General features: G+C 33.9%; 1 protein-coding gene across 10 annotated transcripts in view; it reads left to right on the top strand.

Moving 5' to 3' along the window:
* OXR1 (oxidation resistance 1) overlaps positions 1–18,068 on the top strand; it is a 361,535-nt gene that overhangs the window by 311,536 nt on the left and 31,931 nt on the right. For all 10 annotated transcript variants that reach the window (XM_053660817.1, XM_053660815.1, XM_053660812.1 and 7 more), the window contains 5 exons: positions 1,233–1,385; positions 4,897–5,081; positions 9,115–9,872; positions 12,890–13,058; positions 17,532–17,694. In XM_053660817.1, coding sequence (XP_053516792.1) covers positions 1,233–1,385; positions 4,897–5,081; positions 9,115–9,872; positions 12,890–13,058; positions 17,532–17,694 — 1,428 coding nt within the window. The remainder of the gene's footprint in view (positions 1–1,232; positions 1,386–4,896; positions 5,082–9,114; positions 9,873–12,889; positions 13,059–17,531; positions 17,695–18,068) is intronic.

Genomic DNA, 18,068 nt, shown 5'->3' with positions numbered 1-18,068 from the left:
CTGTGACTTTACCTACTGGTCTTCTTCTCATGTGAGGAAACTAGTAATAACGGGAGTAAGGGTCCACCCTACTCCTGTTATATGACCTCAGCGTCATCTCATTTCATCTGTAAAAGTGCCGTTTACAAGTAAGGTCACACTCTGAGGGGATTAGGACTTCAGTATATCTTCTTGGGTGACACAATCAACCCATAACACTGCCTTTAAAAAAATAAAAATTATAGATTTTATAGAACTTAGAAGTTACCTTATATTATATAATTTAATCTCCCTTATTTCTAAGAAAAATGGGATATTAGGATATTTTCTAACTTCTCAAATATTATTTTTTAAAGATATTCAGGGAGTATTTTCTTCACTTATGAATGAAAAGATGTATGGAAGAGGGAGATTAACTTTTTACAGAGGTTTGGGGAAGCTTAAGAATATTTGTGAAATCTAGTAAAATAAACCCCCTTCTATTTTAATCATAATCATACAATTCATTGATATCTTAAAGTTATATACCTGAAAATAGACATTAATTACAAGTAATAGCAGACTTGCAAGAAGTTAAATATTTAGTTAGAAATATCAGGACAATTTTAAGAGGCTAAATATTGCATATGCTTTAAGAATTGTTCTCATATATGCCATCCTTAAACTAGTCACTAACAGACCTTTCTCCTCACTCTTTCCCTCCCTACATCCCGCTTTCTTCTTATTTCTCTCTCTATGTATATATCATATTTTTTTAAATGCTCATTCAGTGCATGGGTTCTGCTAAATTCCTAGGTATCACAGACAAGCACTCTACTTTTTCTTTGCTCCCAACACCTGAAGGATATAGGAAATGGTCTTACCAGTATCAGTGGTTTAATTTGGGAGCAGCTAAAAGAAAGAGGAGGGTGGGGAGAGACTGTGTCTGAGGGTCTTTGTGTTCGGTATGTGTATGTGTGGGGTTGGAGATACAAGAAATGTAGTTTTCAGCATTCTCCAAATGACTCATATGTATAGGACCATTGAAAATGTAAGTTGTAAGTATAAGCTGTGTTAGAGGTCTTTACTGAATATGAGAACAGTGCCATTCTTCTCTGTATTTTTTACATAACAGTATTTTGGGCTTACCTCCAGAATGTGATGAGAAGGATGAACACTTATTGAAGAAAGCTATTCTTTGGACTTTAATAATATACTTATTTTTATTTAGTTTTCTGAAGTACTTCCATTTCTTTCTTTCTTTTTTTTTAAAGAATCCAGATGTAGTCCACGTGAAAGAAACAACTCCCTCCTCTACTTTTACTGGTATTCGACCTGCACGAGTTGTGTCTTCGACTTCTGAGGAGGAAGAAGCATTTACTGAGAAGTTTCTAAAAATTAATTGCAAATATATTACTAGAGGCAAGGTAACAAATAGCACCTTAGAAACTACTTACAATTATGCTTTATTTATTACTAAAATATGACTGTTTGGCAAGTCACCCACATCAGCAAATGCTTAAATATTGTTAAAAAGTATTAGCAGAACTACTAGTTTGAGTTAGTGTGGGCTTTGCTCATAACTAACAATCGGGAGATCTGTTGCAAGTTGTGAAAGGCAATGGGATATAAATAAATTTACAGCAGTAGGGTACAGTTCACTTGTTGTTGGTAGAATATCTCAAAAAGCTGATATAGAGCGACTGCTCTTGGGCACTCTGAAGTGCTAGCCCTTGCAAAGTTAGCATAACACACAAGTAGAAAGATAGCTACCATTTATTGACTATCGAAGCTAGAAACTGCTTTTTGGTGTTTTAATAATTTTATCAACTCAAAATAATCCTGTGCAAAAGGTGGTCCTATTCCTTCTTCACAGGAAAAATAGTTATCAGAAAAGGTGAGTAAGTCCAAGTCTCTATCATGGCCACAATTCAAACCAAGTTTGAATCTGTGTTTTATATACTACACCTTTCTGCTTTACTAAACAAAGGATATCAAGTCTGCAGAGAGAATATAGTAAAGTAACACAGAGTCAGCAAATAAACTTCAGGTACTACAAAGAATTTCTTCTTTGGCCCATGGAATTTTTAGAGTGTTTAGTTTCTAAACATTTAGGGATTTTTAAAAATATCTTTTTTATTGAGTTCTAATGTTCATATGGTTAAAGAGCATGCTACTTTTGAAGGCTTAATATAAGACTTATTTATGGTCCACAATGTGGTATATCTTGATAAATATTACATGTGTACTTGAAATTGATGCATATTCTGCTGTTATTGGGAGGACTATTCTATAAACGTCAGTTAATTCAAGTTGAGTGTTAGTGTTGTTCTTCTGTATTCCTGATGAATTTCTGTGTATTTGTTCTATCAGTTATTGACAGGAGGATATTGAAATAATCTCACTATAGCTGTCTATTTTTCCTTTCATTCTTGTGTGTTTTGAAGCTTTGCCATTAGGCATAAAAGTGTTTAAGATTATTATATTATCTTGATGAATTGATTTGTTTCATTATTCTTGATTATATTCTTGCTATGTAATCTACTTTGTGATACAGTCACTTCAGATCCCTTTTGATTAGTGTTAGCATGGTGTATCTTTTTTGTTGTTTTACTTTTGGCCTCTGTCTTTATATTTAAAATGGATTTCCATACCTTACTTTAGAATTCACTCTTGCATTCTGTGGGCTTTGACAAATAATGACATCTACCCACCATTACAGTATCATAGAGAATAGTTTCATTGCCCTAAAAATCCTCTGCACTCTGGCTAGTCATCCCTCATGCTCAACCCCTGGAAACTACTAATCTTCTTACTGAATAGTTTTGCCATTTCAATAGTGTCTTGTAGTTTAGAGTGATATAATATGATTGTAGGATTTCAGATTGTCTTCTTTCATTTAGCAGTATGTGTTTAAGAGTCCTCCACATCTTTTTGTGCCTTGAAACCTTTTTTTAAAATTGCTGAATAATAATTTATTGTGTGGATGTTATGCATTCACCAGCTGAAGGACATCTTATTTGCTTCAAAATTTGGGCACTTTAAAATGAATATAGCCACTATAAACATTCATGTGCAGATTTTTTTGTAGACAAAAGTTTTTACCTCATTTGGGTAGAAAGGAGCATTATTGCTATCGACAGATCTAGATCATATGGTAAGATTATATTAAGCTTTGCAAGAAACTCCCAAGATGTCTTCCAATGTGGTTGTACCATTTTGTATTCCTACAAGCAGTCGGTAAGAGTTGCTGTTGCTCCACATCTTCACTGGCATTCACTGTAGTCAGTGTTTTAGATTTGAGCCATGCTAACTGGTCTTCAGTGGTAACTCTTTGTTTTAATTCACATTTCCCTAATGACTTACAATATTGAGCATATTTGTATAAGCTTATCTGCTATCCTACATCTTTTGGCCATTTCTTTGCATTTGAAAGATCTTTTCATTGGGCATAGAATTTTAGATTGACAGGGTTTTCTTTTTTCTCAGAATTTTAAAGATATTTCTTTCAGAAATCCATCATTCTATAGCTTACATTGTTTCTGAAAGGAAGTCTTTTGTTGTTTTAATATTTGGTGTTCTGTACAAAATATAATATTTTATTTTGGTTGCATTTAAGATGGTCGTTTATCACTCACTTTGAGCAATTTGATTATGATGTGCCTTGGTGTGTGTTTGTTTTGCTTGAAGTTCATATAGCTTCTTGGATCCATGAGTTTATAGTTTTCCTCAAATTAATAAACTTTTTGGCCATATTCAAATATTTTTTCTCTCCCATTCTTCCCTCTTCTTTGGGAACTCAGATTACACATGTTGAGGCTTCTCAAGGATGTCTCTCATTGATCCCTAGTACTCTGCTCTGTTTGTGTGTTTTAGGCAATTTTAGTTGCTATATCTTTATGTTCACTAATGTTTTTCTCCCATGTCTGACCTGCTGTTCTATCTAGTGTATTTTTCATCAAAGTTCAGAGTGGATCTCTTATATTTTCATAATCCCTACTTACTTGCATAATCTTTCTTCTAAATTCTTGAATATACAGAATATGTATCAAGGTATTCTTACATTGTATATACTCTACTCTTGATTATCTATTTCTTGGATTATACCCAGGCAAAGTAAATGTTCCTACAACATACTTTACCATCTCTCATTGGCCTGAATTGGCATGTGATCCAGGAATACAAATTGATGTATGTTAATCTATTTAAAATATTACCCAAAAGATGATTAAGTGATGGTTTATATGAAGTTACTTATTTAGGTGGCCCATGGCCTGAACAAAAAGAAATGCTATTCATAGTTTCAGATTGACTCCCTTTCCCCCCATCAAAATGCATCTATTTTCCTCTCCAATATTACAGATAGTTACTATAAATGATACGCTTATTTTATTGTCTTGAACATTTGTAATACCTTTTTCCACTTGTGCTTAGGTCACCATTTTTAGTCAGATTTGTTCTACTTGATTATTTTAAAAAATAGTTTTTATGTTCTTAAAGTTAAACCAAGTGAATTCACAGAACTGAATATGGAATTAGAAGGAAGGTTTGATACCAAATCAAAAAGGATTTCAGTTTTTCTTAATAGTTTCAGAAAAAAAAAACACAAGACAACTTTGAAGTAACTATTTGGTATATTTTTAGAATTCTGTCTGGTTCTTCATTTTTATACTTTCGGAATATAGTGAAATGGGAGTTTAAAAAAGTGCATTAAGGTATCATGTATTCGACACTTGAGTTGAAGCAATTATGTAGTTTGTTACTCTAAGGTGGAGGGATTATGGTAGAAGCACACACTGCCTGCATTTTGAATCTTGTTCTACCACCTACTTAAAAGCACACACTGTGTTACTTTAAACACAGTATTAAGCACACACTTAATACTTTTTGAAAATTTAAACTTTGAAGATTAAACATTATTTTCTTTTTTTATCTTAGGGCACAGTCAGTGGTGTGCTGCTAGTTACACCAAATAATATAATGTTTGATCCACATAAAACTGACCCTTTGGTTCAAGAGAATGGCTGTGAGGAATATGGTATTATGTGTCCAATGGAAGAGGTGATGTCAGCTGCAATGTACAAAGAAATTTTGGATAGCAAAATAAAGGAATCCTTACCCATGTAAGAGTGTTTTTTATACTCCTTTGCAGTTTTATTGCATTTAGATAGTTGACCCTAGTCTAATAATCTTAAGTGTTTTTATTATAGCTGCTTTTCATTTTATTAATAATGAAAATATATGTAGTATTGATAATTCTCAATGCACTTAGAATAGTTAGGAGTTGTCTTAGGTTTATATTTGTATATTTGGTCAGAGAACTGGGTACTTAAAAGTAACCTATAGTACTAATTTAATATAATGTTTACTAGCTTTTTTTAAATTCGCACATAGCATTCAGAATTCTAAATTATTTCTGTGAGTAATTTAAGGTAATATAAGTAATCATGGGTAGCTTTTAATTTTTCTTACAAGAGCCTGAAGACTCTGGGATGGGACTTGGGGAGGCCCCATGAACAAAAACCCGACACTGCCGTAGCCAGAGCAGTTTTTCGTTTGCAATTTATTGCTTTACATGCTTGCATCCTTCTTTCTCAGAAAAGTGTAAAATATGGGAGAGAAGATCCAAAAATGCACAATTATGAAGTGTTAACCTTAGAATATACTGGTCAGGGGATGTGTAGTTATCTGGTTGTGATTCAGGTAACATACGTGTGAGACAACAGGTCAGCATAGCCTTTGCATCAGTGTGCTCTGCCAGAGGACTGGCTAGAGAGAAAAGGGAGAAATAAATAAAATGAGAGGCTTAAAAGATAGGTATACAAAGAAAGAAGGAAGTGGAAAGGAAGAAAATTGATATGTAAGGGACAAGAACTCCTGCATTTCTTCATACACAACTGTCAACAGTTTAAAAACTGGCTTCACTTTAACTGATTCTGAAATACACGAGGTCTGTCCTGAAAAAGTCCAGTTATTATTAATATAACAAGAACAGTTTGCATGACATCAATGTAACCCAGCAGCCAAGGAGAGTGGACTGGAATGCATATGTTCACACTTCACTGTACTAGTTAGTGGGAGCGGTAGATGCCCTTGAGTGAGCATGTGCACTGTGTGGCCATTGCTTTCAAAATGACTGAGCAAGTAGAGCAATGAATTTTCATCAAATTTTGCATTAACCTTGGACATTCCTCCATGGAAACTATTCAGGCTGATTCAGAAGGTATTCAGGGATGACGAATTGAATGCAGCACAAATAAAAGTGTGGCACAAACACTTCAGAGGTGGTCGAGAATCTGTTGAAAGTGATCCACATTCTGGAAGGCCTGCAACAAGCAGAACACCTGAGAATGTTGAACGTGTTTGGGCTGCAATCAACAAAGATTGGCAACTGACAGTGCGAGAACTAGAAGCTGATCTGAGGAGTCCAAAAACTACTGTGTCTGGGATTTTGACACAGGATCTTGGCATAAAATGTGTTGTGGCAAAATTTGTTCTGCAGCTTCTGCTACCAGAGCAGAAGGAACATCATGCCACAGTTGCTGATGATGTGATTCAAACTGCTACCAATGAACCAGATTTCCTCAAGAAGTTCTTAACTTGAAGGGAACTTGAGGTGTCATTGTCCTATGGACAGTGTTTCTTGTAGTTTGTATTTTTTTCAATAAACGATTCTATTTTTCTATTACTTGGCTGTATACTTTCTGGACAAACCTCGTATATTCGTTTATTAGCCCATGGGGATGGTGGAGGTTGTTCTAAAATTAATCTTGTGGGATAAAACTAACTTAGAATGAAGAGGAACAAATTATTTTTGTTTGTGAGGCAGACTACATGAGTTGTTAAGATACATGTAGAGAATAAAATTCCTTATTCAGAAAGTCTTCATTATACTTTTCACTTAATTGATACTATTTTGGCTTGATAAACTCATCTTTAAAGGTACAGATAATTTCTAGGATGTCCTCTTATGTCAGTTATTTTTACAGATCATTCAAAGTCAGTTTTAGCAAATAAGGATTATTGGAGTGGGTGGGAGGATGAGACAAAAGTAAAGGATTGAAGGATTAAATTAAAAGAAACAAGATTATATATGTATGTATATATTATCAGTCATTGGTAAGATTAACTTTCTGTTGCCCCACTTTCCATTTGCATTATATTTTGGGATTCTCTTAGGTTGAATGATCCATAATTATTGTACAAGAATGCTATAGGGCTCCTTTTGCAGATCCCTGTTTTATCATTCAGAATATTACCTGGAAAGACCGCGCGCTTGATCAAAATATTTTTTAATATATTTTATTAATTATGCCATTACAGTTCTATTTCCCCCCTTCAAAATATTTTTAAATATCTTGAAAAGGAAATAACATTCAGTTTCTCCTTATGAATTGATTAAAAACAGTATTTGTAACAAACCATATAAATGAAGTGGTATTTCACAGTAATGTCATATGTGGCAAAAATGAGATGTAAGATTTGGTTTTCTTTTAAACTGCTTGGGAAGTTATTTTAAAGGTATTTTTTCTGAAACTATATTCACCAGTAGAAGCATCATTGGCATTAATAAGTGTTTAGTCTTGGCATATTAACACTGAAGGTTATAGCACTTACATAGATACATATATCCTATTAGGTTTGTTACTTATTTCTTATCTAAGGGTCTGTTATATGTACATGTACAGCCCTGGCTGGCTTAGCTCAGTGGATTGAGTGCGGGCTGCGAAGCAAAATGCCACTGGTTCGAATCCCAGTCAGGGCACATGCCTGGGTTGCAGGCCAAGGCAAATGAGAGGCACTTGGGGGCAAATGAGAGGCAAATGAGGGGCAACCACACATTGATGTTTCTCTCCTTCCCTTCCTCTTTCTCTAAATATAAATTTAAAAAATACAACCTTAAAAATATGTACATGTACAGTTTCTCAAAACTTTGTCAAATTCCAAGACCTATAGAGTTAGGGAAAAAGTGGGTTTACAGTTCTAATGGAAAAAATACAATAATTAGTAAATAATAATAATACAAGAATAACCTGTTCCCCATACAGCTGTAAACCTACTTGTGCCCCACCTTGCATGCACAATGAATGGCTCACCAGTAGATGACACTGTTACATATTTGATAGCGCAAGTTCATTGCTTGTGTTTTTTAAGGTGAATCAGATACAAGAGGTAGGGATAGGCACTGCACTTCAACTAATTAATACTTTTTGTAAAAATAAATTGTTCCCATCCTAATCACTATAGAAAATTTGAAAAATACCAAAAGGTAAACTAAGAAGAAAGGAATTAACTCAGCTTCACCATCTAGAGACAACCAGTTATTTTTATGTTGAATTACTTTTCAGTGTTTTTATTTTCTAACTTGCCTAAATATTAAGTTTTTCCACTAAGAACTCATGCAGTTTCCATCTATCAGAAATTATTTTTAACTGTCATTTTAAACTGCTGAGTTGTATTTCATGCTATAAATGTTTGCACTACCTCCTTCTGGAACTTAGACTTAACTTTTGAAATTATTTACATACACAAATGCCATTAAACATGGAAATCTAGATGCAGTTATAAATCATTCAGCTATCTAATACCTAATCCCTTTAGTTGAACAAGTTCTATTAGAGTTTTTACTAAGAATTGTTGCTGGTAGCCTGAAGAATTCCTGTCAATACTTTTGCCTCAGTTCTACTCAGGTTGGTTTTCAGCTTTGCATTTGAGCTCTCTATTTTACTTTAGTCTCTATTTAAATGTAAATAGGCACTGTGCATGCACGTGTATGTAACATCAATCAGTGTATTCCTTTACTAAGACATATAAATTTTAATCAAAATTTTACCTAAGCTTACTTTTCATTTGCTATCAATGAATAGATTTTAACTTAGAATTTTGCTTTGCCCAAAACATGTATCATTATCTTCTCTTCAGGTGTATTCAAGAAATCTTACATTGATGTTTACCGTATCTTAAGTAATTGATGCAAAAGCTTAACTATTACTTAGTCTGTATGAATAAATAAAAATTTGTGATATGCTGTTAAGAGATGTATGCTACATTCTTTTAGAAAAGTGTATTTTGGAATATTAATTTAATGGTAAGTTTTGTGGAAAATAAAGACTACCATTTAAAAATCTAATAACTTATTGTTTTACTTACTGACAGAGAAATATCAGATCAGTTATCAGGAAGGGACTTCTGCCATTTAAAGAAAATGACAAGAAGTAATACTGATGAAATAGACTCAAGAATCCGTGAGGCGGGTAACGATAGTGCCAGCACTGCTCCTAGGAGCACCGAGGAGTCTCTTTCTGAAGACGTGTTCACAGAATCAGAACTCTCTCCCGTGCGGGAGGAGCTTGTCTCTTCAGATGAGCTGCAACAAGGTAAATCGTCTGGTGCATCATCAGAGTCTGTGCAGGCTGTCAGTCAGAGTGGAGTACAATGTTCAACAGTCACGTCCAAGTCTGCTACTACTCCTCATCAGTTAAAATCTGATTCTGGACATTCTATGAGTGAAGCTGGAGCTCTTTCTCTTAAAACTGATTTAAATAATCTTGAAATGGCTGCTAAGGAAGGAGATCAGCCTACAGATAATATTCAAGAAATATCAGGCCCTAAAGAAGAATGCATAAATATAAAAGATAATGCAGACCAGGATTTTCTCAATGAGAATTCACCGCACCTAGAAGAGGATGAAAAAGAAAGTATACCTTGTGGGAAAGCAACAGAATTCAAACAAAAGCAAACTGTCAAAGGAAAACAAGGGAAGGAACAAAATCAGGACTCAGAGACAGAGGTAGAGGAGCTACGGAAACTCTGGAAAACCCATACTATGCAACAAACTAAACAGCAGAGGGAAAATATTCAACAAGTGTCACAAAAAGAAATTAAGCATAAAATAGCAGCTGTTGATATAGAAGGTAAGTGGTAAAGAGTATATAAAGTTCATATTGTTGCATAGTGTCTCCCTCTTCCTCCCTGACTCAAAAGCTGTTCCAGTTTAGTCTGCTCTGCAGAAGAATCTAGTGGCTCCTGACTGCTGTTTCTTTGGGGCCAAGCATAATCCTCTGGTTTCTACTTTCTTGACTTTTCTCATCCCACAGGAGATTATACATATAATGAGCATCTTTTCCACCATATTTAAACATACCCAACTCAACCACATTCTATTATTTTTAAACAGTTTATTTCTTGAAAATGCATACAAGCATTTTCTGTAATATAATTTGATTTTTCCTTTTTATTTTGTATTTGTTTTTGGTGTGTTGCCTCATTAAAATGTCCTTTTTTCATTGTATATATAATATCCTAATTGCAATTTGTAATAGATAAAATTGTAAGCCCATCTTTTCAAAAAAGTACATTGGACATAAAAATCTATTCTTTCAGTTCTTCCAGTATCCAGAAGTTCTTTCATTGTCTGATCAAATGTTTTCCTTTAAACAGAAGCACTACAGATAAATTAAAACAGCACTTTCATTTCCAGTTTAGTTTTGAGGTACTGTTTACTTATGGAAATTACAGAAATAGCCTTTTACGTCTTATATACAGTGCTTTTGCTTAATTGGTCAATGGAGTACAGCTCCTGTATCTTAGGTAACATTTCTTATAGTCTGTTAGAATATTGATTCCAGGCCAATCTAAGTTATACATGACATTTCTTTTGTTTTTTTTTTAATTCAAATTTTTATTATTAAAATATGCATAAAACAAAGTTTACCATTTTTACCATTTTTAAGTGTAAAATTCAATGGCAATAAGTACATTCACCTTGTAGTATAGCTGTCACCACCAGCCATTTCCAAAACTTTTTCATCCTCCCAAACTGAAACTATATCCGTTAAAAAATTATTCTCTTCCTTTCCCAGTTCCTGGCAACTACCATTCTACTTTTTGTCTCTGTGAATTTTTGTCTTTATTCTAAGTACTTCATATAAGTGGAATCATATAATATCTGTCTTTTTTTTTTTGTAGCTTATTTCCCATACATAATGCCTTCAGGTTTTGTCTGTGTTGTAAAATGTGTTAGAATTTCCTCGCTTTTTAAAGAATAATACTTCATTATTTATATCACATTTTCTTTTATCTATTCATTCATTAATGGGCATCTGGGTTGGTTCAGCCTTTTGGCTTTTGTGAGCAGCGCTGCTGTAAACACCAGAGTACAAATATCTGTTCGAGCTCCTCCTTTCAGTCCTTTGGGGGCATATACCCAAAAGTGGATTTGCTGGGTTCCATGGTTATTCTCCGTTTAATTTTTTGGGTAATGTCGAACTGTTTTCCACAGTGCCTGCACCATTTTACATTTCTATCAGCAGTGCACATTGATTTGGTTTAGTTTTTCAAATACTGAAGTTTCTTCCTATCATCTGAAGACCTAAGGATTATATTCAGTAGATGCTAAAGAAATCATTTCCTCAAAGCAAATATAAAAGATTGAATATTTCTTACTTTGTAATATTTTTTCTTTATTCAGAGTTAATAAATGTCCATTAAAGATGATTTTTAAAAAAAATACAGGGAATTTTTACAGAATTTATAAAAATTGCCTGGAATTCATCACCTAGAGATGATCATTATTAATATTTGATACATTTGTCTTCAATCTTTTGTATGTTATGTGTATATTCATATATATATACACAACTTTCATATTTATATGTATGTATATGTGGTTTTTATATAAAATCAGAATTATGCTGTATGTTTTTTGCTTTTTTTCACTTAACATTTTATGTCATGAATATTTCCTATTTCCATATTAACACATCCATTGTAATTAACAGTTCCTTTGATGCTGTAAAGAATGCTGGCAGGAATATCTTTATTGATATCTTTATGTCTGATGGTTGCCTCATATTTAGAATCTTTGAAAAAGGTGAAACAAGGGTTCTGTTAACCATATTGTGGTAGAGCTCGCTCACTGTAGTGGGTTTGCTGGGGAGAGGATCTGTGATGACAAGCTCCTAAAAGGAGAAGAGCTGGGAGGTACGTTCAGAAAGATATCCCTCATCGCTGCTGTTTGGTGTCTTCCCCTTTTTTGTGTGGCAGGGGTGTGTGGTAATTAAGGATCTAATTTTAAGTAATTTAAGATTCTATAATAGGAAAATATTTCTGATCTTTAATGACGTCTATAATAAAACTGTTCAATAAATATAAAACTGGACTGTATCAGTGGGGGAATGGTAAAAGGTTTTTTTTAACCATCTGCAAATACTTAGGCTCAAATTATTTGCCTTCCACAGTGTTACACAGAAGAAAGCCATGACTAGTACCCAGACTTCCTGAACATAACTACATATTTCCTCTACACTATGATGCCTTCATAAACTAATTAATGTCCAGATTTCTAAATTCAACTTTATTATCAGACCCTTGATGCCGTATGTCTGAATCTGTGGTTGGGAGAGTCAGTGATTACTGAGGCTCAATAAACTGTCTAAACGGAGGACTGGGTCTAGCATATTGTTGATTCTCACACATTAATGTGTATGTAAAAAGTTTAGAATCTCTTTAGTTAAATTTTTGTCTGTAACAGCTATATTAAAGTAAACCTCTAAAAGTTCTACAGACTCATTTGTTTATTATTCTAGAAAGCTGATAGAGAATGTATAGAAGGCTGTATTTGTATGTGTAATTATTTTAATATGGTTGTTATAACCAAAAATGTAACAAGAGTTTCTGAAGTTTTGACATTTTTTCCTGATCTTTAGACATAATTTCAGTTTATAATGTGGCTGTTAGTTCATTAGTCTTGTTCTACCTATACCTTTGATGGAAAAAAATACAAGTTAAGAGAATTCACCTGAGTGTCAATAAATTGAAGTATTAGTTCATAATTATTTGTCAGAAGTTTGGAGATAAGTATTATTTAATTTAAATTATTTAAGCATGGTGTATAAGACTTGAATAAACAGTGTTTGTGTCTCAATTCTAGGTTCAGCACTTTTAAAAGAAAAGAGAAGGCATCGATTACATAAATTCTTATGTCTCAGAGTTGGAAAACCAATGAGGAAAACTTTCGTATCCCAAGCAAGTGCAACGATGCAACAATATGCCCAGAGGGATAAGAAACATGAATATTGGTTTGCTGTGCCACAAGAAAGGTAAAAAAAAAAAACCAAACCATTATTGAGATCCTTTGATTTAAAATTATTTTCTATATCACTTAACACCAGTTACAAAGTACTTTTGAAACATATAGTTTATGATTAAAAGCTGACATTAAATCTGTTCAAAATAATTTAGCTTCTATTTTATACTCTTTAACTCAACCCATTTTTTATATTGTTCTTTTTGGCGATTTCATGCAAAAAATACAAACATATGCCTAGTTTTAGTAGTAAAGAAACACTTAAAATGTCTTAGAGCAAGAAGGTTCATCAAAATAGTAACTGGAATGGCCCCTACCTCATGGCGGGTGATGATGAATAATTCCTGTTTTAAAGCCTCCTCCAATGCTTAGTGGATAACTGCTATATACATAGCACTGTCACATTGATTTTTAAAGTATGGGGTCTGGCACAAATAATGCCCCTTGTTTCTTACAAAATCATAAGCATGTAATTCTGTAACATAACAATATCACACTCAAGCACACCATATGACATTTTAGGTAGAATGTTCAAATTAAAACTATAAATCATTATACCCATATTGTTACCCTACAACCACACTCAAGCAGACATTATTTCTGCTGGACTATATATATATATACACATATATAGTAGAATCTAAAAAGGTAACAATTTGCCCCCTACCACTATCCATTTAAAAATACTCGAATGTACTCCTCTTTAACTGATTTGCATCATTACTTTTTCTCTTTGAACTTGTATTTCCATTATGCCTCCTCATAGAATCTTATGTTACTATATTTTTATTCCCCATTATATTTCTTTGCAACGGTCACATACACTTACACATTTATGTGTTTGTGTGTGTACGTATTGAAATTACATTATTTTAAAATTTCTGTGACTATTGTTGAAGTAGTAATGGGTCTAAGGTTTACCCTACATGACATCTTAACAAGTTGGTCTGCCTTAATTTAATGCATTCTGGGAGAAAACACGAGTCCCAACAATAGTAGCAGTCAGGGTACCAACATTTGCGTGAGTTCTTTGAGCCTCACTTCCCACAGTGTGATGTGAAGAAGGCCAGGTGACAGATGCATTATGCCATGGGTCATATTACAGATAAGTTTAGGGAACCTAAAACTTTATGATGTACAGTATGCAGGGTTACCCTTTGCTCCCGAGTAAGATACTATTTCTATGACTGCTAAGACTGCTGCACTGTTTACTGTGCTAACATACTGAAAAGATAGGGCTGAGCAAAGGTACTCAGTACTTCTATTTACAGGACATGCAGAAATCCAAAATTGTCTATAAAAAATACATTATTCCAAATGTTAACTAAATCTAGAAGAAAATTTATTTTATTACAATTATTAATAACAATTGATTATAGCAACATAAATTATAAATTTTCATAAGTATTACACATAAAAAATAAAATATCACAGGAAGTGTCTTAATTTATGTATAAATTGATAATATTGTTTATTGAAAGAATGAGATAGGATCCAGCCTCTCAGTTCTACCTACTCCCTTTCTTTTTTCTTTTGGGTACTGAAGCTTTGAGAAGCTTTGCTTACAAAAAAAAAAAAGAAAGTCTATGAGGTTGCAGAGTATTGTTATCATAATGTCATTCAATTCTTTAAACATGTTTCTATTTATATTCCAAAAATTACTTAATCTTCTTTTATCAAAAGTATGTTTAGTGATAATCAATTAACATCTTCATTGAAAACTTCAGTTTTATAGAAAGCAGTGAATTAGAAACCATCTGATATGCAAAAGGACGTATAATGCAGTCTTTAGAATCTTTTCCTGTCTTAATACCGACTTTGGTGGGCCTGGAAGTTTTTAAGGGCATGTACCATTTAAAGTTCTGGATAGATGAAAAAAATTTTTAATAAGGTAGAAAAAAAGTGGTTTAGTGCTTTTAGTAAAAGCAGAGAGCAGGGACTCTGTTAAAGATATCATTAACACTTTTCAATCAGATTAATATGAGTGAAGAGTAACATTTAGAAGACAAAGAAATTGATTCCCTTAGAACTATCTTAAGTGTTCACCTCTTGTGTACCACAGCTCCTCTGGGAGTCATCAGAGTGGGGCGAGTGAGTGTAGCTCCCTAGGCTAACGCCCTGTGGGAGGAGTGCTTGACCCAGGACAGATGGCATCTGTGGGCAGTGCTGGACATTAGTGGCTGTTCCTTTAGTCCTCTTCTCAGAGCCATACAACTCAGCTTCTCCCTGTGTGACTTCGGCACCCTCTGAGCCACCATCCCTCCACTGGAGCTCGATAAGTGCAAGATTTTGTGTGTCTCCCTTTCAGACAATGCTTGGGTTTCCAGCAGTTGTCCTTGTCCAGGCAGACAGAGTCCCCACTGATTTTCACAGCCAGATGTTATATGAGCTTCTCTTCCCAGCACCAGAGCTCTGAGCCAGGTACCCTGACATGAGGTTGAGACCCTTCCTCACTCATCAGAAGGTACCATTGCAGCTGAGATATCCCTCTGGATTTTCAAGTGCCCTTTCGCTTCTGTACCCCTCCTACCAGTCTCAAGGTGGCTTCTCCTTTATATCCTTAATTATAAAACTTCTGTTCAGCTTGTCTTCAGATAGTTATCCAGGTTGACTGTTCAGTAATATAGGTTATAATTTTAATTTTGATGTGGTCAAAGTAAGTGCATGCAACTTCTACCTACCTACCTACTCTGCCATTTGGATCAGGTCTCACCTTGCACTTTTATGTTATGTAATCACTTCTTTCCTTAAATCTCATGAACCAGCCTCTACTAGCTTTTCTTTTTTTTTTGCAGCTCCCTTACCTCTGTGAGCCTTCATTGAACTGAAGACAGTTAAGGGCCTTACTCTGGATTAGACCAGAACACACTAAAGCTTTATTCATATCATTAATAAGGGTATTTTACTTTCTTATTATTCGTGTTCACTACTGTAGCACTTTTAAATTCCTTCAAGAACTTTTTCTTTGCATTTACACCTTGGCTAACTCTTTTGTGCAAGAGGCCTAGCTTTTGACATGCTTTCCTCTCCAAGCTTAATCATTTCCAGTTTTTGATTTAATTTGAAAGGCATGCAACTCTGCCTTTCACTTGAACACTTAGAGGCCATTGTAGAGTTATTGGCCTAATTTCAATATTGCTGTGTGTCAGGGAATAGGAAAGCCCAAAGAGAGGGAGAGAGATGGGGTAGTAGCTGGTTGGTGGAACAGTCAGAACACACAAGTTATTTGCAGATTAAGTTTGCCATCTTAAATGGGTGTAGGTCATGGCACTCAAAACAATACAATAGTAACATCAAAGATCACTGATCATAGATTACCATAACAAATATAATAATAATGAAAAGCTTGAACTATTGCAAGAATTACCAAAATGTGACACAGACATGAAGTGAGCAAATGATGTTGGAGAAATAATGCCAGTAGATTTGCTCAGTGCAAAGTTGACACAGACCTTCAATTTGTTATGAAATAGCTTAAAGCACAGGTAAGCAGAGTGCAATAAAATAAGGCATTCCTGAGTATTAAATCTTTAATTAAAACTAACTCTGATTTAGTTTTTGTCATTACTATTGGCTTTATTTTAGTTTTTACATGGAACTTTCCATTTCTTATTGCCCTTTCACCTTGGCTAATATTCTTTAAGAATTAGTATTATTAGGATTTTGAACTTTATTCTATACTTGTAATTTATGAAAATGATTGTCTTGGTAGAAATAAATTATCTGAAAGATGTAACTAAACACCCTTCTGATATGTTAGCTGCCACCCAGGAAACAACACTTTAAAAAAACCTAAATCGAAAACAATTTCTGGAACCATTGTTATTAATTACCGTATGGTAGTTGAGAGTTTTTTGGTCAAACTTAGTTTCCATGCCAATTAAAGCCAAGAATACATAATTATTTGAAATGCGTATTTGACCCTCAACTATGTTTCCTTGGGTTTTTTTATCTTTTGTAGCAACAAACTTTTTATTATTAGATCAGTTGTCTCTGAACCAGTAATACACTGTGTGTTCCTGGTATCATTTAAAACTTAAACATGTTAAATTTCTGTTAACTCGGGAAAATTCCGTATAATATCCAGGTTTCAAAGAGGCATTTTGTAAATTTTTTACTTGTATTTTAAATGATTAGATCATTGTGTGAGTGATGTCAATATCATGGGTTCAGTTTTCCTTGCCATCACAGGTTGCTTGAAAGAAAAAATATATTACCATGGACAGCACCCAAGCTAGTCAAAAGCATGCCAAGATAAATCTTGTTACAGTTTTCCCAGAAAAACTTGATAGCAGACAGCCAAACAAAAAATTTTCAGTTTATGCCTTGCTGGGAGCGGGTTTTATAATCTTTTGAAAATAAAGCATATTCTGTATATATGTTACGTTCTCAAGTTTTGCAAAGATGTTTAACAAATATAATTTTGTAATCCTAGCTTAAAGCACAGAACACTAGGTTTGTTATTAATAGTCACTTGTTCTAACAGGACAGACCACTTATATGCCTTCTTCATTCAATGGAGTCCGGAAATATATGCAGAAGATACTGGTGAATATACCCGAGAACCTGGGTTTATAGTTGTAAAAAAGATTGAAGAATCTGAAACAAATGAGGATTCTACTAATGAAGCAGCAGCCAGAGAATGGGAGGTAAGGAAAAAACTGAAGATTTCATTATCTTTTTCCTTTGTGTGAATTTAGAGCTTTATGGTACTACAGGAAGCACATGAAATCCTGGTACAAAAGAATACTTTTTAAAAAGGTTCATTCTCCATGTATATATGTGTTTATTGAATGACTCTGACCTAGTTAACTTCGGTTCATTACTATTTGCCTTTTTTCTTGTTTTGTTTTAAAATACTAGAGAACCAATGTATCAGCAATAAAATGACTTACTGAGTGCATGTTAGAGTAGTATTCTTTGCTATTATACTATTTTTTATGAAACATTTTCTCAGATCTGATCTATTACTATTATCTCCCACATGGAGCAAATACAGTAGTCGTTTAACACACTTGTGCAA

This window comes from Artibeus jamaicensis, unplaced genomic scaffold, assembly GCF_021234435.1.
Source record: "Artibeus jamaicensis isolate MK-2021 breed Jamaican fruit bat unplaced genomic scaffold, CSHL_Jam_final scaffold_916, whole genome shotgun sequence".
In the NCBI taxonomy this organism is placed as follows: Eukaryota; Metazoa; Chordata; class Mammalia; order Chiroptera; family Phyllostomidae; genus Artibeus; species Artibeus jamaicensis.
Note: the sequence above shows the minus strand (reverse complement) of the source record. Positions and strands in the feature narration are given on the sequence as shown.